At 31.3% G+C, this 22,050-nt stretch overlaps 1 protein-coding gene across 2 annotated transcripts in view; it reads left to right on the plus strand.

The window, feature by feature from the left end:
• Positions 1 to 4,676: 4,676 nt before the first annotated feature.
• Positions 4,677 to 22,050, plus strand: part of LOC134253028 (secretin receptor-like) — a 43,536-nt gene continuing 26,162 nt past the window's right edge. Inside the window, exon 1 of one of the 2 annotated variants that reach the window (XM_062735551.1) lies at positions 4,677 to 4,947. In XM_062735551.1, the coding sequence (XP_062591535.1) occupies positions 4,888 to 4,947 (60 nt within the window). In that variant the 5' untranslated portion in view covers positions 4,677 to 4,887. Of the gene's footprint in view, positions 4,948 to 19,282; positions 19,485 to 22,050 lie in introns of those variants that run through there. The other variant, XM_062735552.1, reaches the window with a different exon arrangement.

A 22,050-nucleotide genomic window follows, 5' to 3' on the forward strand; every position in this document is an offset into this window, starting at 1 on the left:
GACCTGAAATCTCGAGATGGGATCCCATGGAGAACTTTTCTAAGTGAATTCAGGATTGTCTTTATTGATCTATAAACTCAAATTTCACGATTTCACTTTAAAAAGTTAACAAACAATTATGCAATGGTTTTAAGACAATGTCCTCCTAAGATTTCTTCTGGTCGTTGTCAATCTAGTTTCACACGTTAAATTCGTTAGATTCTGGTGAATCATGTGCATTAAGAAAAATAATAGTACAAGTTAACCTAACCACTAAGTGCGCTGTTACATTGGCTGACACGGATATTGAATTAAGATTTTTTCAACGAAATATTTGGTTTTGTTATATTTTATCTCGGAATGTCTTTTTTTTTTTTAAAAGGAGATTACTGAAAAAACCCCATTTTTGTTAGTTTTTACATTTAAGATTATGGGAGAGTTGGTCTAGAAAAAAGCCTATGGATTGGCAAAAAAAGGAACCTATATTATTCTATACGGGTACAATTCATACAAAACTACAAGTACATCGTATTGTTATTGTTTGATGGATTGTTCAAAAAAATCATACTTTCGTTTATTGTGTCGGTTCAGATAAAAAAAAATTATTAAATCTTAACCAGGTTACTAGATTCTCAAAATATGAATCCATTTCTTTTATAACTTACAAAAACAAAATCAGATTGAACAAATTATAAGTCCTTTTAAAGATGGAGATCCAAACAAATTGGATTCTCGGTAGCATCTTAAATCTTAGGAGTAAAATCAAATTCAGAACTAGAGTATGATTATTGTTATGCAGTAAAGGAAATCTTTCTTCCAAACAAGACAAAGTATAGACTATTATAAAACAATTCAAACAAGAATACTAGTATTAGAGATTGTGTGATTGTGTGGAATTCAGCAAAATCCTTTCACATATTGGAATAGATGATTACGTCTGTTCTTCGTTTCTGAAAAAAAATCTTAATAATCTTTTTTTTCAATTTCCGGAAATCTATTGATCCAGCATCAGTTAAGTGAAATCCAAAATGACATTGAGGAGATTATTAATTAATACTACTTCGCCACGAGAAAAGGAAAACTACGTACTAAATCCTCAATAATCGTCAAGCCAATCGGCTGGTATTAAATGTGTCGTCTAAGGGTCATTTAATGGTCTAAAGCAGAGCGGTATTCCAAAAGAGAGGTAACAATGGCCAACTTGAAAGACAAGCTGGAAGAACATTATCTAATAAAAAGTTAAATCAATGAAATGTGATCATCCTTTCTTTGTTATGACTATTTTATTAAAAGATTATATAAAAGAAATTTTTTTTTTAAATCAAGATATTTATAAAACATTTAAGAAAATATTCTTCTGTGTTCAATCATATAATTTCTATTCATCCTAATTGATGTTTCAGGTGCTTTTCAATCCTGATTGTAATTTCAGAAATAATTACCTCACATGGTTTTCCATTTATGGTGTGTATGCATGTTTTTGGATGCAGCAACATTCACGTTTACAAATCGAGCTGAAAAGTGACGTAGACTTTGTCTGGATGTAATTTTTGTTGGAATACTTGTGTATAGGTTAAAACATTAAAATTTAAAATTATACATCTTCATCAAGATTATACTGGGGAGAGATGGTAAAGAAAGGACTTTTTAATATATATCTAAGGGGTGTTAAAAAAGTTCGTTCCATGATGAAATATTTTCAAAAATTTCAAAGTAGTGCTTAACTACAAAGATGAATATTCAAGTATGACAAAATCACAAGAGTGTGCTTTAGATTTAAAGCAACTCGTTTCTAACAGGAAATTATAGGATTTTTCTTCCATATGAAAAAATATATATAAGATCTTTGAAGCACATGGCTGATAGAAATGCTGGTCATTTTGAGTGAAAATAAAGTATCATTTACTTATAGCTTAACTTGCATCAGACAAGCTGATGAACGTAGGTATAAGAACGATAGATCACTTTTCAAAAGAAAACGTTTGTTATTTTGAAAATTCTCACCAACTTGATAATTTTTGCATAATATTTGAAGGGATGTCTTGACTTGTGTGCTTAATAATGTCACAAATATACGTCATCCATAATTTTCCTGCACAGGCATAATCTGTTTTAATACCTACCCTCTACTTACTGATTCAACAATAGACAAAACCTTATCAGTTACAAAAATGGACTCTGTAAACATGAAATATCACAACTTGTAAATATCTCAAAAATAAAAGAAAAAATGTGGAATGAACTTTCTTAACACCCTTTAGATTTAAAACCATTTCTTTCTTTTAAAATGATTTTGTATTCTATTTTATCAAAGTTCAGAAGTTAACAAATATTCCCAATTAACCTTTACTTTAACATTTAAGATATATCGACTATGTTTTATCAATAAACAATGGTTATTTTTCATTCCTATGTCGATTTGATATATATATATATAAAAAAAAGACACCACAGAGTCTGCCACCTCTGTTTCATATTTTGATGTTTTATTGACTTTAAACGATAAAGGACAACCAACATCTAAATTGTATGACAAACTAGATGACCTCAGCTTTCATCATTTATGTAGTAATATTCTACTATGACCTGCCCATTATGGTGCTGAATATATACCATCTTATTCGCTACTCGAGAACTTGCTCCAAGGTAACTTGATCCATCTCTGATGTTTTGGAAGACCGTGTTTGCTCTGCTCCTATTTTGTATTATTCTATGAACTTTTGATCTTGAAAACTGTTAGTTATCTCCAGATATTTTATGGTACTCCCTAAAAAGTTGATGTTACAGGTATTTAAACAACCTCATTTAGTGTCGGCATTTCCTTAATTTTATAGTCATTATAATGACCTTGTTCGCAAATATACCCTTTCATTGGGTCGTATTTTGACTGACTTGTTCCATATCAATTGTTCGGACTTGGTTTGCATTGTATACTGAATTGAGAATTTCCGTATTTGATCAATAAATACGGGGACTTTTTCCTTGATCTTGGACTTTGTCTACTAATTTAAAATCAAAACTCAAATTTCTTCCATAAATTTTGAATGGTTTCATATTTACCAGGTACAGTTTATCCATTATCACAAGTTCTTTCTTTGGATACCTTTGACCTTGGAGTTTGAAGCATTGGAGAATTTTATCCTTGACATACTGGGCCATTAAAGTAGTGTTACTTAATTTGTATTCAAAATTTTACTTTTTAAAAGAAAAGAAAAATCATGTCTTAATACATATATTGAACCTTCAATATGACTAAAACCGCTGTCATAAAGCAAATGCCTCCAAGTACACCCCTCCCCACCCCTGAATTTAAAGTAAGTTCTTCCGCATGCAAAATATGTCATTGTTTACAATGCATTCTATTGGCTATTTCGGAAGTAAAAAAAGATTAATATAATTGTTAATAATATCAAGTGCTGTAAAGAGAGTTTCCAATTCTTTGTTACAAAGACAAGAGGTCGGTGCCCCTTTTTTTATTGAAGAATGAATGGTTGGAGCTATAGCTCAGAATGAAATCGTGTTAGAGATTTCAAAAATAGATCGGAATACTAGTTGTCTCAATCTCGATTTAATTATAACGTTAACGGGCTCATATTACTCCCTACGGGCCTGAAGAATTATGTTGTATGAATTCACGACAAAGTCAATAATATCACATGGATGTTATTAACCTCAACATCACGATAATATATGTCTAAGGACTGTTTCTTAAAAAAAAAAGAAATAGAAAACTATAAACCTTCGAAGCCCAGGTCTCAAGACCATAATCTGAGAACAGACTTTTGTTAAAATTTTTATTTTGAATAACTTGTCTTTTATAACACATACGTTAACGTTCTGTTATCAAAATTATTTCAAAAGTTATATTGATTTGAAGTTTTGAATTAAGTCTGTTTTTAGTGTATGGTCTCGGGGCCAGGTGCGACAAAATGTGAAAAATGTAGAAGACAAAAGATGACCTCAACAAAATGCAACTGAATGATGTTTATTCATTTATTTTTTTTCACTTTCTTGCTTCACGCTTTCCGTGATCTTGTGTGAATCTGAGGAACTTGGTAATTTAATCAGCGAAATAATTCCTTTGTACCTAGCTCCTTAATTTGCACGTTTCATCATTTACATGTACTACAGATGTAGACAAGGTTTTTTTTTTCATTTACTCAGAGATAGAATTCTTTTTCTTCGTTAGCTACAATTTGTAACATCGTTACCGAATGTTTTTATCAATCATGACCTGCAAGCAGAAAATTTATGAATTCATTTAGAACGCTATACTTTGATAGCAAGGATAACATTAAATAAAGCCTTTATATCTAGAATTTTATCTACTACCGATGATAGGAACTCTGAAGTATATTTTGTCAGCAGAAACAAGCAGGTGTGAGAAGAGGATAAAAACAAATAATCAACAAGTTAGCGTGGAAGCCAAATAATCATTATAAATATGTTGTACCCCCAAACACCTTTATTGATCGAAACCATTCATCCAACACGAGGTAGCCACTCAGCGGATGAACAGAGTCTCAATTATCTATTAATGCTTGCAGGCTCTTCATTTAATAAACCTTCCTGGATACCGAACGTGTAGCAGATACGTCCATTTAGTGGCTCAGCCAATTAAATCACCCGATAGTGCCACGTGACCTCCGAAAAAGAATAACTTTTTTTTCCACGCAGAAACATTCAAATTAATGCTTTGGTGCTACCATCAATATTTCAGTCAATATTTTGATATGATATGAATAAAAGATTATTTCTTGTGTATGCAGTCAAATTTTAAAGGAAACTTGAACATTTGAGTGCAGACAACGTTATGTAGAAGTTTGGAAGAGAAGAAAGAACTTTTGTTAAAATCTAGAAAAGAAATATTTTGATTTGAAGAAATACGGATTTTTTTAGTTATTAACAATGGCAACATACAAAATTTTGGACAGAAATACCTCTACCTGGGCAACCACGAGTATTGTCGTAAGTATTACTTTTATAATTTAAATTCTTGAAAAGTTTCTCACATAATTAATTTTTTCAGATAATATAAGTAGCTACCAAACTGTTATTTGAACCTCAAGCAGTTCTTTGAAGTCGGATTGGAATCAAGTTCCGGTCAGAATTCTCGCATATATTGCTGAGATATAAAGATTTATATTCGATGTATCTTGCAGCGCGAAGTGAGTTACACTCTGCGTCTTTTGTGATTTTTTTTTAAATTTTGCTTGTCTTTCTTTCTTTTTCTTTCAATTTGATAAAGATTAAAGCCTAACCCCAGATTTCCACTGACCAAGGTTTTTTTTTAACATTCTTAAAAAAATCTTTTACTGTGAAAGGAGCGGAAGAGGACATTTTTACAAAGAGGGGGCATAAGAAGTCCAAAAAAAACCCTTCCCTTAAATCTCCTCTTTTTTCTTTTTTAATGATGTTAATAAAGGTATTTTAAGGGAAAAAAAATTATTAAAATGTTTTACACTTGTTTTACACTTTCATGTAAAACGTCAGATATATTTATCATCAATAAAGTTTGTTTTTACACAAATTGAAAAGATTTTAAAAGAAAAGGGAATCAAGGTGACCAAAAGATGTTGGATATTCATTTTAAAAGATCTTCGAAAATTGTTTTTTACTTCTAGAAAGAATTACCATTAGGAAATATTGAATTATGTATAACAATTGCGTACCACATTTTAACTGATGTTCATTATTTGATTTCTGGTAAAATATTAAGTGCAGGTGTATGGAGTTCTGTTCCATTGTAATGAGAGAGAGGGGATAAGAGAAGTGTTCATGTCTTTGGAATAACTTTTTTCAAATAAAGTCTTCGAAGAAATTTAAGTCAATATTGCAGTAAATTTTCACTGAAGATTTTTGTAATGAAAAAAAAAACAAATCACAAATGACATTTTTATTTTTGGGGTGCGTAATCGACCGAGCCAACAAACTCACACTTCTTCCATAATAAAACTCCATTCAAAAGATAGACCCGAATTCCGATGAGTGGTCAATGGTGTCATAATTTATCTGGATTCTATTTTCGGCTCGAATCGTCAATCTTCGATATAATAATAAGATTGGAACCATAAAATCAGATACCGTCTTGTCATATATAGTGAAGGAATATCAAACATTAATTGTCAAATTTATTACATAATAATGCATTATCATTTTTTTTTATAGGCAAGATATAATTAATCAATATATTGCAATCCACTTTCAAATCAATTATCAGTTAAAATATGGATAGTTGCTGACATAAAAGGAATCTTAATGTAATTTGTCTCCTAAAATAGCATTTTAGATAAAGATATGAATTGTAATTGTCAAGAACCACTTGTGAGAAAACATTGATAAAAACCTTTTGGGACAGCGTCAATATTTTTTCTAAACCATTTTCGATATTGGACTTTGTTTTTGAATCCTAGTTCTTAACCATATGCATAGAAATAGATGGATCAATCAGAGAGAGAGAGAGGCATAACACCTGAGAGAGAGATACATACTTAAAGTCAAAGGTTGCATTGTAGGCATTATTTTCAAAGTAGCGGTCAGTGCAAATTTTTTTTCCTATTAAACATCACGGGCAGATCAAGAAATTTTTCAGGGAGGGGTGAGAGGTGTGTGGGGGTGATTGGGGGTATTATCATGTCCAATCTGTCTAAATGCAGAAAAAAAAACATTTCAGGGTTAATAGTTGGGATATGATTCCCTGCCTTTAGGTTCTTAAAATAAGTGTTTTTAACTTATGTTTTTCGATGAATCATTCTGATTCCACTTTTACAGTACATAAAGATATCTGAAAATGTTGTATCTGATATATAATTAAAAAAAATATCTTATCAAGATCTCGGATTTGACCGTTTTAAATACCTTGCTCGTTGTAACGCTTCATAATTACATGTACTTTGGGAAAAACAAATTGCGAAGGAGGGTAACTGATACGGATTGATAACCGATTTTTTGTCGAATGAATTATGATATGAAATCACACATACATTAGTCTCAATAATATCTTTAAAAGTTTTAATTTTCTTCAACAAAAATGGTAAATTCCCCGTATCAGCTGTTTATTCTTACACAACGAAAGAGCAAAGATCATAAATTTTATAGACTTTTGTAATGAATGTGGATAGTGAACTGCTGCGATTCGACTCACTTTCTTAGGTTTTTGCTGTACATATATGTGTCATGATTGTCTATCAAAATTCAACAGATCTTGATGGAAGCTTTTTCTTATCCACACTGATAAATACGAACTACTACTTTCCTTTGTTACTTTGTGGAAAAATGTCTGTGTTGACATTTTCTGTTTTCTTTTACTGAAGAGTTCTACAAGAAGTAAAATAATTATATTTTTATTTTGTTTTCGCAAACTGTTTACAGTTCATGGTGAAAATCCCAAGGAGTGTTATCATGAAGGTCTATCCAGCACGTTATCTGAAAATATTTTGGTTTTTTTTTGTCATTATGTCATCGATCTCTTATAAACATCATTCGAGCTACCTCATCTGTAAACAAGTCTCTCCTTGCAGGCTCTGTGGTGAAGATTGTATAGTCTCGTATAAATATCCATGTTATCATCACAGATATACGATATATAATTCACTCGGTGTCAATCATATCATTCTGGAAGTTTCCAGACAGGATGCTCTAGGGTTATCGCCCCAGACTGTCGTCTTCATTTATCTCGTATAAAAAAGATGGCGCTTTTCCCCCATAAAAATGTTAACATCCGAAGAGTGAATTCGGAAACTTTAATGCGGATGAGAGAGAAAGAGAGAGATTGAGAGATTTAGTCCCGTGCAGAAATAAATTATACATAGATTCATTTACTTACTCTTTCAGTGATGGGTAAATTGATTTTTCTTTCTTAATATTTTTCTGTACCTACATGTGTCCTTAAAAATGAAAAAAATGTTTGTGAAACACAAAAGCAATGGGCTTGACTGAGTTATGTTAAAAATAACATAAATTTGCCAAGACAGATGAATACTAGTTTTTAAAAAGATTACAACAACTACTGCGAGTGAGTGAATGCTGTTTAAATGAAATTCATATTTTACTAGATTTGATCGGCTTTAAATATCGAGATTTTTTTTTCAGTAAATTAAAATATCAGTAATGTATTGGAAATGATTCCCTTTCACGTTTAAAAAAAACCCAGAGAAATTACTTTATGTAATTTTGTAGTATTTAGATAATCAACATTTTATTTCTTTAACAATTTACCATCATCATCTACAAATAGAGTTGATGCTTCCCAGTTGATTCAACAAAAGAAGCATGCTCTACGTATGATCAATTTCTTAACGAGACAAGTCATTGACAAATAGAGGAAGTAAACATTTCACTAATTCCCTTGTTGATACAATGACTTCATCAGTAAATAAATCTATCGTTGACTGACGTTCTCGACACAAATTGTTACACCATTATTTTCACACTGAGTTATCTAGGAATTCTGCCCGTTCTGTCCGATGATGACAAGGAGCACACGGCGGTGTGATGGTCGATCAAAGGATGCTCACTCCTCCATGGCAGGTGATCCAATCTCCGATGTTTTTAGAGGACCGTGTTTGCCCTGCTCGTAAGGCTGTTTAAAGTTAATTCTACGTTTAACGTCACATCTAAAGTTCAAAACCTACGAGGGAGGGAGGAAAAAAATAAACAAACAAAATTTTCAAACAATTGTGAATTTATTCAAATTAACCTATTCAGTACATTAAAAACATTACAATTAAGCAATATGAGCATTTAATTAATATGGCACCTAAGATTAATTTTCCTAGCAGAGTTTTTCCTTAGTATGTAAATCAGTTTGAGTCCTATTGTTAGCGAAAATGTAGTCTAAGACTGAATGTGCAGGAAAGAGGCTTTTAACTAGGCCTCAGTTGTCCTTTGGATTTATATTGCCACACGTCCATGGTACCCTGTAGGCATCTGCTTCTTCTTGTGGGAATAATTGATCAATATCTACAATTAAAATTATTGATGACAAAATTTAAAACATTCTTATGTTGAAATATCCTGAAATTGAATTATGTTGTATTTTTTCTCATAGTACTAGATCTACTAGCATTTAGTTTTGAAAGTGTAAATACTAATATTTTGGCCATAGCTGTTAGGTTATCTTAAGTACCTTGAATTCCACACAAAAGACAGGATTTTCACTTCTTGGAATACCCAAACCACTTTCCTTACTCTCCTTCATTTGAAAGGCCCTATAAGCTTCTCCCTGCTCAAATGGTTAAGACAAGTATTATCTTTTCCAAAAATTGTAGCTATTTGTACTGGTACATGAATTATGAAGAAATCAATTATCTTACTCATTACTGTTCCTTTCGATTTTTACAGAATTTTTTTTTTAATATTAAATAAACTAAATAAGATTTAAATGATGCTTTTCACTGTATATAAATATTGGTTTTTGACACACTTTCCACTCAGTAAGAAAGTTTTTCGATTGTCTCCAAAATACAATGAAAAGTTCAGCCAATAATCACGAACTGAGAGTCTGTCGGTCTGTACATGTGATTCGAATACTGACAAAAAATCAACAAACTAGACTTTGTCATTCACTTCAATCATAAAATCATCTATATTTTACTTACATTTATGGTCCCAAGCTCTTTAATTCACTAGTTTTCTATAATAAGACACCAACTGCCTTTACTGCGACTATCAAAGCACATTTTCTGTTAATAATATCGCTAATTGTAGAACCAAACCGGAACGGACATACGGAATTCCGAATTGTTTGTTTTTTTCAAAGACGAATTTCTCATAAACCTACGCGCACGGGTGACGTTAAACATAGTTTTAATTTTAGACAGCCTAATTTGCATTGTTTCATTGGACTTGTGATCTTGACTACTGTTTGTTATTTTCATAATATGTAGGCCTAAATTGGCCTTTTTAAAAAGTATTTACGCTTTCTTTTTAATGTACCTATGAACAGCCATGCATTATTGTAAGCAACCGTTTTTATTTATTCATTGTTATTCAGGATGAAACTTTGAAACAGACTAATATTCCAATTAAAGGCTTAATTTTGACATTTTTTCCCACAATAACAAGGCATCCAGTGTGCAGCTCCTATGTATACTTAACATACAGTATAATTCTTAATAGCTGAGATCCATTTTAAGATATAACGAACATTTGTGCAATGTCGCCTCCTTCAATATTGTTTTGCAGATCCATTGATTTCAATTCATCAAGTCCATTCAATTATTTAATAATATCTGGGAGGGATTTCTTGAATGTCTTTCGTGATTAGAAGTGAGAGAACTAAAAAATTTGTATGACATTTCTTAGGAAAAAAAGAGAATACTCAGTTCCAGATTTTATTTGGCATTTAAAATTCAGAATGCATTGTAAGTATTTAATATATCGACCTAAAAAAATCTACAAAAATACGTACAAATCTATAAAGAGAGCATGGAAATCAATGTAATAAGCACTTTTTGGTAAATTATCAACATATTATCAACATGTTTTTCAGTGTTCAATGTAACTTAATATTAAACCGTACAAAAAGGTAACTGAAAATATCTGCATCACAAGAGTGCAATTTTTTTTTAATGATTTATTTTCCGTTCCTGATAAAATTAGCTTGCAGGAAAAAAAATGTTATCTATGATATAAGTTTATACACGTTTCCTTCTTTCGCTAGAGTTTCTCATGGAAATGAACGCTAGCATATTCCTCAATGTGATTAGAACATGTATGAGATTTGCACTTTCGTCTTGGGTCTGTTGAGTTCAGTTGTGTTTGGCTCAAACGTGAAACCCGTTAGATGTGACTGAGATATAATATGCATAAGACGAGGCAGATATTAAGAGAGTACAGATTTCAATGACTGAAATAAATACTGTTATTATTTTTGCTTTCTGTACAATTCTCCCCAGACTCGAAGAATTAAACAGAAAATCAAAGGAATGAATTTAATTTTCTACCGAATAGGGTGCAGAAAACGGTGATAAATCTTGTTTTATCCTGCGAACAATCAAGAACCGGGCAAAAACTTGGACCAGTGAAAACACTAGTTGTGCGTAGAACGTGTAAGTGCACGCTGGTGGCTGATCACCCTCCGTGAGTTCTGTATAAATCCGAGAAGCAAAGTAGTTCGTTGTCACATTAGTATATACAGGGACCTAATATTTGCTTTGAAATATTGCAGTCAAAACACACTCTAAAGTTCATTATAATGACCATTAAATTTACGAAGGATAAATGATGGCCATGTAACATAAACTTATTTGGAAGAACATTGGTTTATTTATGGATTTTGTTTTAATAAAAAAGTAAGAATTTATGAAAAAAATGTTTGGTTGCTCTTTCCTTTCCTATTGACTAAAACTGGCTCGATTAACATTTTTTTAACATTCCTTGACACGATATTTTTTCTTTTTATTCCTCTTGTCTTGTCACCAAATAGGTTGAAATTGTCTAGAAAAGAGATATTCCGCTTAGCTACCGACCCAGTGATTTTACCCCGAGTTGGGAGAGGGCAATCAAACATTATTTTAAAGATGGCCTTTGTTTATTTCGTATTGATTTCCTGAATGCAGGCATTCGAATAAATCTGTTTAAAAAATTGGACCTAAGATCAAACTTTAGAATTATAACCAGGCTCGTTCAATGTCAAACAAAGTAAATAATATCTTTAGTAACATCTTCTGCCAGACATTTCCATCTCAAAAGAGCACGTTCAATAAAGGTATAATCTGCGTTTAGGTAATTCACTGAAATAGTCAGAGCATTCAATAAGGACATCTCAGTATATTAATTTATCGTTTACGGTATCCTATATAATTTTAAGTTTTAACGTTTGCTTTTTCTGCTTGAACGAGCATTTTCCCCTTTTTTCATATTCACAATGAAACACCCCCAAACGCGTTTTTGTGTATTATTTCAGAACTTTTAATCTTTTTGCAAAGATAACAGTAATCTTAATAAATTAAAAGTTTATGTTGCCGACTCGACAGTAACTAGGAAATATATCCCCATATCTGAATGCATTTATCTTAATTCATTCATCGATTTCTTAATCCTGCATTAGTCCTTTTTGTGAAAGAAGCGTTTTCATAGCGCATAATTCCATGAAAAGTATTCATATTCATATGTCCTAGAATATAATTTAAATTTCTTTTATTTTATATGATATATTATACCCCTGGAAACACAAAAATACAGTATTTAGAATTTCTTATCGCGTGTACAGGGTCGTGCTTCCTCGGGCAAAAAACCTCAAGTCTTGAAATTTCTGATAGGATATCATGACCCCTTTACACGTTTTTGTCTGTTTCCCAGTTTTTTCTTGGAGCCATTCTAACCTTTCACCTTTTTACAGATTCCACACATGCCGGGAATCAAAATCAATGTAGGATTTCTGATATCACTTAGGTTTACTTATCAAATCTTTGCTGAATTTATTTTTACTTTAAATTGAAGAACATGTACATAAAAAGAGCGAATTTCTTTCAATATTAATAAAAATATATGTTACAAAAGATACTTTCCCTATAGTAACTCTCCTATAAGGTATAATATTTTTATAGATTATTATTGTTGTTAATAACAATTGCAAAAGAAAACCAGAAAGTACATGAAGTTAAGTACCACCCTGGGATATGGCATCATTGTACATGATTTTTTTTTCTGAAATGGGATATTCCAGTTGATTGTTTGTATTAACGGGATTTTGCAGGATTTCGTGCTTTTAAAGCTCTTTTCCCCCCGGGAGAACGTCCTCACTATAATATAGCAGTATGATGCCAATTAACGTAATGCGCTGTGAGAAAGCATGACAAAATACGTTCATTGTTAATGCTGGCTGATGACTGGTGAAAGAGTCAAATTATCACAAACTAAAAAGGGATGGATAAGTAAAGTGAATCTAGAAAAATGATCTGAGACTTTATAAGAATGTGTCATAAAAAATCTTAACTATAGAGGTATATAGTAATTGATATCAATAAGCTTGACTAAAGGGGTATATAGTAATTGATATCAATTTTTACGGAAATGTTTCCTAAAAAATGTTAATAATGAAACTGTTAGAAATGAAATATTGCTGAAAAGGTGAATGAAATTATGACACTTACTTTATTCACTGAAAATTATTATTAAAGGAATTAAAATAAATATGAAGTATCATCTGAAGTCCAGTTTTAAGGACATTTTCTATCATTGCGAATTGGAATGAAACATGTAGAGATAACGAACAGTATTCAAGATCAAAAGTCCACAAAACAATACAAAATAGGAGCAGAGCAAACACGGACCTCCAAAAAATCAGAGTTGGGATCATTTGCCATGGAGGGGTGAGCACCCCCTTCCGACCGGTCACATCCGCTGTGTGCTCATTGTCTTGATCGTGAATTAACGAGAAAATATGTCGTCCATTCAGAGTATAAATGATGGAATAACTATAAGTATGAAAAACGTCAGTCGGTATACGGCTCAATGATAAATTGTATTTGCTTAAAAGATCATTGTATCGACTATAGAACTTACGAAATGATGACTTTACACGAGACCGCTGAAATTCTTGTTTCATCAACTTGTTTGACAATAATTACCTCGTTTTAGAAATTGTTCATAATTAGAGCATGCTCTTGCTTATCGAATCAGCTGAGATATATAAACTCCGTATGCAGGTGATGAAGGTATATATAGCTTCATAAGTAATTTTTAAGGGAAGTTGACGATTGAAAAGTTAAAGTCATTACGTTTTTCATTGAGCTTGGATATTAGATTAACATTAATGTCTTTTTCAAGTAAAATATCCAAATAGGAAACAGGTGTGTCAGACTTTTTGGTATCTTTTATCTCATGCTCACCAGGATATATCGTATCGACATAAGAATGGAAATGACTATTGTTAATCGACAATACGTCGTCGAAATATCTAAATGTCGAGATGAAGGCAACAACAAGCGTTTTCTTCTTTTCACGCATATAAGATTTTGGACAAATTCTGCTTCATATTAATACAAAAAAACAGGTCCGTCTATAACAGGATGCAATTGGTTCCCATGGAACAAATAGATTGTTTGAAGACCTGGTCTCCAAAAACCACATACACGTGTAGATATCGTCAATCAGAAACTCAAGCATATTTTTTCATATACACTTCAGAGTGCTTGTGTGTACAATCAGAATGTTTATTTATAATTTTGCAAATGACCATTGACAAGGCAAGTAAATTTACGAGTTCTTTTTTTTTTTATTGAAAAAGCAGCCGTCAATGATAAAAAAAAGTCTGGACTTTAATTTATCGTGGGGAATGGTTTTGTATAAAGTTGAAAAGTTGTAAGTTTTTCAGCTGCTAATTTTGGTAAAATCTTGTGATTTCAAATTGTCCAAAAGTTCTTTGGAATTTTTGAGTATCCACATCTGATTCACACCACTTCTTGAATTGTTGCACGGTACTCTTGAAGTTTCTCCTTCACTACTGTTAATATCTTACTGAGGAGTAAAGAAAGATGCTTGGTTGAACATATACTGGAACCCGCTATGAATCTTTGTTTGTAAGGATTTTTATGGAGTTTTGGAATCCAGAATAGATATGGAAGTTCAGATTCATTTTGGTTCTTTGGGATCTTAAAAATATTCAAAACTGTTATATGATTTTGAAGAATTTCTTCCTTAGAAAGGAAACTATGAGTATAGGTTGGAATACCAATTGAGGAATTTGACTATTGGCTAGAATGTTAATACTGTTCCAACATCTTTTTTCTTTAACAGCACGTCGTATCAAAGGAAAGGGACAATTATGAACGCATTTGTAATTCTTTAATATTTTTTAAACAAACAGAAAGTCCTGTTCGGTAAGGTTTTCTCCAAATTTTTTCGAAGGCAGTAGAAAAAGATGATTTGAAAGTCTAGTTTCAAAGAAATGACGGTCGAAAAATTGTCAATGGACACGGGGTATTGAAGACGACAAGAAAAGAAACTCTCCATCTTATGAATAATTAATAAAATGAATAAATACATATGAAACACTTATTTAACAAGTAATACGCTTGTCTATTTCCAGTATTTCTTGTGATAAGATATGTTGCCTGAACTGTAAAAAAAGTTGTGTGCTTCATAATTATAAAGAACATATGTGCATATATAAAAAGGAATATTTGAGTGCAAGGACTTCTCTATTCATATATTATATATTTCTGAAGATTTCAAATGAAATTCGCCTTGAGGAGAGGGGGTCTGAGTCAAAGATAGTTAATTTAATTGCCAATGTATAAGTCTAGATCAAGGAGATTCAGAGGTTCAGATCTTACAAAACTGTTTGTATGAATAGGCTCATGAAATAAAGTTGAAATCTGATTGCAGAAAAAATTCCTGACCTTTGAATCTAAACACATTAATTTGATTATTAGTCATTATCACCGCATGTTCCATGTTTTTGGTAATTCGAGCTTCTTTGATGTGAAAGAGATGCTGCGAAAAAAAATTCTATGTATGCAATAAATACTTCTGTTTTGTCAGCCAACTTTTCATTGCATTTTGGCTTTCCCTTCCGCGTGAGTACATTTCCGGTTCGAAGAAATTAATCAATATATACGAGGTTAAGACCGTACCCTTTATTTTATTTTCAAAGAGATTGATGTCAATAGTATCTTATACGAGATCACATTATCCTTTGACTATTTATTGCATCTTTTTGCACGAATCAAAAGTCCTCCTTCCGAACGGAAACGATTAATGCTTAGTGTCTTCTTGATCCAATAACTCTGACGTGTTCTTGCAGCAATGTAGAGTTATTGGTGTCAGGTGACATAATATTGGACAGAGCACATGTAAAATGTTTAATAATCTTGCTGAATCAAAATGTGACAGAGAGACTTGATTTAATAATTACTTTATACTCTGCAGTAGTCGCGGTTTGTCAGACGGATGTCTGCCTTTAGTTTGACAGATAAGTGAGTTTTCTCTCTGAATTAAAAGTGATTTAATGTTGATAGTGTTGGCTTCTTGTCATCTTATTATAATAAATCCAGGAAATCTACATTACGTCTGATTCAAGGCCATGCAATTTTAAAAAAAATGATCAGAGATTGTGAAGATTGATAGCGGCTTTGTATTATTTTTGGAAACGTGTCGAAGAATAAAGGTCTTATCTTGTACAATGTTACGATTGGATAATGTCGAATAAAAGTTGTTGAAGTTACATGTAACGAATAATTATCAAGCTCTCAAAGTCTATTGAAAGGAAACAAAATTGGGAGCAGAGCGAGCAAGCAAACTTCAGAGACGGGATTAAGTGCTATGGAGGAGTCAACATCCCCATCGACTGGTCACACAAGCCTTGAACTAATTGACATATAACAATTGACATATTATCAGACAAATGGATGATACTTAAATGTGAATTTGTAAACTTAAATGTTAAAATATAAGCTAAATATTTGTACGAAAAACGTCAGTAAACATTTGATTTAAGATAGTTTGTAATTTCTGACAATATCATTGTATGGACCTCTTGTATAAAATTTTTGAAATGTTGAATTTAAGATGAAGAAATAATTGTTAGGGTCACCACGTTCATGGTAAAGTTTTATTGTTAGTTAACCATTTACTGGTTCTTTTCATTCAATAAAAAGCACACTTAGATGATTGCATAACAAAGAATCGTCGACTGTGATACTAAACAAAAGAACTGTTTTAAAATTCTAGCCTATTGAGCTACCAGCCATGTGTGGGTGTGTTTAATATCAATTGGTATCAATTACTCCATTTTAAAAGAGTTTTTCTGAAGGTTAAAAGTGACGAATTGCTTGTATATTTGTCTGGAAAACGGAAACTACTTACTATATCCGAGTGCAATGGTTGTAATTTGAAACCGTAATCAATATCTAGTTTTTGTAATGATGAAAAAGTGATATTACGCAACAAATCAGATAAGAAATATACTATTATTACAGCATTCCAGTAATTTGGGAGAAAAGATTTACATCTTCATTCTGTAATGTTTGGATTGTTATGATTCCAGAAAATAAAGCTGTCCAAACTAAGTGTATATTTCGATAATACATCATGATAATGAAACACTGTTAACCTCTTACGTTTATTATATCACAAGTTACAGCTAAGATACAGCAAACATCCTGTGATGTGTTTGCACAATTATGAAATGAATGGAATAGGTTAAGATGAAGAATATTGATCGCAAATAAATAAATAAAAAACAAATATTTGAAAATAATAATACCAAAATTAAATTCAAAGATATTAATATTTTAAAAATATAGGTTGAATATTGTCAAAAATACAAATATGACCAAAAAAAATCAAAATGAAAATCAATACATATAGAATTGTGTTTTACAATTCAAATTAATTGAACCAGTAACTTTTTCTTTATTCTATAGCCCCTAGGTATAAAAGTAACTGAAAAAAGAGTGCAAACCCCTCCCATCTGCTATGTCCTGACAATGGTGTGTAAATACATGTGCGTAAATAACTAAAATAAAGATTTCAGGGTTGTAAAACGTGCATTTCATGCATCCGGTAATTTCCTGAACAATTATCATATTTTCATCCTTTTCAAGTGTTCCTTTATCATATTAAATAATGTAAAAAGGTATTGTAAGGTATTTATGAAGACACTTCTGGCACATCATATGAACTAAGTGCTCCTGTGTCTATTGCCACCTACGAAAATGTGTTCAGATGATATCATGCAATTAAAAGTCAATTCAATTGTATGATGTATATACATCTTATGGTAGACCAACAGAGACAAACCAAGAATAAAGCTTGTTCCGCGATTTTCTTTGATTTTGTCATCGCTTTGATCTACCAATTTTTCACTTTTAATAACGACACCTTCGGTGGAGGAGTACATTTTAGGCGTGATATTCTAAACCAGCGTTTTTGTCCAAGTAGCAGTTCACTTATATAAAATATTCTTGAAAAAAGTACTTGTCTTCGAGTCTTGCACCTTTGATTCCGATTAGGATCATTACAGAACAAATTGCTTCAGTAATGTAATGCATTTTATCTGTACAATGTTTGATTTATACAATTAAAAAAAAAAATTAATGGTAAAAAAAATTTTCTTTTATTGTATTACTCAAACTTTTCATAACTTAAAATCAGTTCCCCCCTATTCAATACATTTATTAGTTAGGGGTCTTACAGATAAAAATCGGTATTAAAAACACAAACGATGCAAATCTGTGAACAAGAAATATAAAGCACGAACCCCAAAAATTCAACGTAAGGGATCAGGTGCCTGGGATGGAGTATGCCTCTCCTTCTCCTGTCTATCACAACCGCCTGCATATATCGGTCAGGTAGACAAATATAAAGTTTTAAAATTTTAGCCAACAAATACTCAATAATTGGTATGAATGAAACACATGGAAATACCGAACAGCATTTAGGATCAAAAGTCCATAAAACAATACAAAATAGGAGCAGAGCAAACACGGACCTCCAAATCATCGGAGGTAGGATAAGGTGCCATTGAGGAGTGAGCATTCCCCTGACGACTTTGGTACTTACATGTATCGTCCAAATAATTAAGAGACGTGAGAGACAATGCTATGTCCTTACAAAAGTTCACAAAGATATTAATTGCGCATATTTTTTAGACTGCGCTTAAATATGCGTCATTATTTGATAAAACGTCGTCGATATAATTATATGATTTTTTAGTTTAAAAACACTGCAATTGTTTCCTTCTTCTCATATAGAAATCTTTGAATAAATTCTGTATCTAGGAATATAAAAGCATTTTGAAATGAATTAAATCATGTAATCTTTATTTCCCCCTTTAAAATATTTTTGGTCGTAAAATTTATCTGATCATTTATAAAGATAATTGGGACACTGTTTGTCATTTTTCAATTTAAATAATAAAGATAACTTGTGAATAAAATAATTTTTTTGCATGTAAAGACATTTACGTTTATCTATCCCTTGCAAATTCGAAATTTACCACATGATAACATCCATGTTGAAAGAGGTGATGAATTGTTGTCAATTCTTCATCAAAGCCTATCTAAACAAATAGATAGATAACTTCTTCTTGTTTAGCTCAAAGAAATATTTATTGGCGTTGTTTACCTTTTAACCCATATGTTGCACAACTTATGTTTGACAATCGAGATTAAAAAGGGGATGAAATATCTCTAAAATGTTATTAATTTAAAATGCTAACAGATTTTGGTTGAAATACAGAAGATGATTTTACTTTTCCTTCAATCCTGCACGTATCTTACAAATATTTGTCATTTTTTATGTGATATCAGCCATATATCAAGCACATTGCATTTCGTTCTGACTGGTCTTTAAACGAGTGTCTTCCAGTAAGCATATCTACTCTGATGAAGATGTTAGTTCATATAATTATCCAGGCATGTAATCGTCAGAAAATGAATATCTTATTCACTCTATAACATGCTGAGTTTGGAACTGAATATGATTATGAAATGGAGACTTAAATGACTTGTGTTAGTCCTTTTTAAAGAATAGAAGTAACGGACTCTCCACCAAAAGTAAGTTGATATGCAAACACGAGAGAGAAAAGAGAGAGAGAGAGATTTTGTAATTTTTATCTTGCATTAGCATTCAAACTAATGACATATTATATGTTTAATATATTATTATTCCGAAGGAAAAAAATAAATTTTATATCATTGAAAAAAATAAAAAAGCATCATATAACCTCAAGCTTTTTTATAAACCGCTTCGCGGTTTATAAAGGTCCCAAATGTTATAGCAAATAGCTACTGAAATGATTCTTAGAAATTTAAATTCAAGCTAAATCTAAAGGCATTGTTTTCTACTGAAATGATTCATAGAAATTTTAAATTCAAGCTAAATCTAAAAGCATTAAAAAATATATTAACAGATAGTTTCATCTGGTAAAAATATGAAGCAATATCAAACATTCCGTTAGAATTTTTATTCAAAAACTTATTAAATTAAACTGTGTCTTATGAAACATACTATTAGATAAAATAAGAACAGTAATTGCGTTTCTAAAATAAAATAGCATTATCTTGGATGGCACACCATGAAATGTACAAAAATCTGGGTCAACGAGGTATAAAGTATATCTGAATCCGATTAGCATTTTATCTATCTCCTTAATGTACTTGAAAAATCGGTGATTGATTTTATTCTAACATATTTATAGGTTTTTTGTAAACTTAAATGCTGAAAGAGAGAAGATATAGAAGAGCTAGATGAATGAAAGATTTCTATCTGAAACTTTAATCTGAAGAAAAAATTCCTATGAAAAATGTTGTTATTGAAATGGGAACATTGAGTGTTCATTAATATTTTTCATTTTGATAACTTGGATTACTTCAAGAAAATTGAAGGTTTTCTTAAAACATAAAAAGACAAGAGTCAAAAAAATTAAAATGTTTGAATGACATGAATTTTATAAGCATTTTGAGATCGGTCTTTTTTTGTACAGATAAAACATAAAAAAAAAAATATTTGTATGAAAATATCGATTGATATTAAACTTTAACATTGATCGATATAAAAGACGATATTATCATTATAATAAAAAAGTGTTAAATTATCAAAAGTAGCCGAATTAGGTTTAATTTTCCGAAAACTTCAGCAGAGAAACTCTTTACGTTAATACCATATCTATCTTTCAGTGACTTCAATGTATACGCCAGGTTTCGGGAAAATCTGCTGTCTTGGTATAGGTATTTAGCGAATGTCTCAATATGGGTACATTTACCATAGGATTGTATGAGAAAGTGCCAATTTTTTGCAATTCATAGTAAATTACATAAATACTACCATAATATAACTTCTTGCTCAAATTAAAATATTTAATGAACAATGCTAAATAGTACATTATGTGTAAGAAACACAAAATTCCATTGTCGCAAGCCACGGGTTTTGTGTCCATTCTTTTCCCACAAACGCCCATTCTTTTCCAACAAATGTTTGTGAGAATATAATGGACACAAAACCCGTGGCTTGCGACGATATCAAAATTCTAGCATCTGGTTTCCAAAGGACGCATCTCAAAATGTAAAAATTAACGAATCCTACAAAAAATGACAGAAATAAAGGATTTGTAAAAAAATTCTAGAATAATTATGGGATTCTCAATATTTGTATTTTTTAAATTTCAAGAGTTTATATTTTATGCTTTTTTTTTCTTTAAAAATATTTTTATGACCCCCTCTTAAAAAAATTGTCAGTTTATCATAACGTCACAAACACTCTATTACGACATCAATCTGCCTATCGGTTGATTGGCTTATTTGTTGATTGTATGTTGCCTAACGTCCTTCTCGTGAATTTTCACTTAAATGGAGACGCACCTTTCGGTTGAAAAAATTGTTTTAAAAATCGTTTAAGAAACATTTAAATAACATTCTAATTAGATTGGTTAACCTGTGATTTCTAAATTTTGTTAAAATTCATAATTTATTTGAAAATAGTAGCTTTAAAGGATTAAATACGCCTCATTTTACTATGATGCGCAAAGTATTGTGCAATGTAACCTCCTGCTGAAAATGTTGAAATGTGACTCGACTCCTCTTTCCGTCTTGACATTTTGCTACAGAACAGCTAGGGGTGTTAATTGAAAATAGGTGAACTTAATATTTAACGATTTTTTTTCCTCACAAAAAAAAAAAATGAAAATACGATCTTTATTTCCTAGTTTCATGAAAGTCTATATCATATCAGTGCAAAAATAAAGAAGAAATGCATATCGCAGCGAATCTTGACACGTGTCGGCTCAACATACAATAAAATGATGGGTCAATTGAGTACTATCGTGCTGCGCATAGGCTGCACCAACGACATGCAGCAGGTCGTGATATCATTTTTGTATGAACGTGAAGCAGATTTTTAAGATATATCTTCTCTTCCTTAAAATAGATATGACTAAATCTTTTGCCAATTTTTTTGTTCTTACGTCGAAAATAAATGTCTTAAGCTCATGTCATGTATTCTAAAGGATTTTCTTTCCATACGTCTTCTCTTCGTTTTCTCACAATTAAACCATTGGTGTTGCTGCAACACATATAACCCTGTTCTTGTATTCACATATCCCAAGAGATCATAAATCCCTTGTCA

This window comes from Saccostrea cucullata, unplaced genomic scaffold (genome assembly GCF_032062105.1).
Source record: "Saccostrea cucullata isolate Sc308-1 unplaced genomic scaffold, CSIRO_AGI_Scuc_v1 ctg1565, whole genome shotgun sequence".
Taxonomy (NCBI): Eukaryota; Metazoa; Mollusca; class Bivalvia; order Ostreida; family Ostreidae; genus Saccostrea; species Saccostrea cuccullata.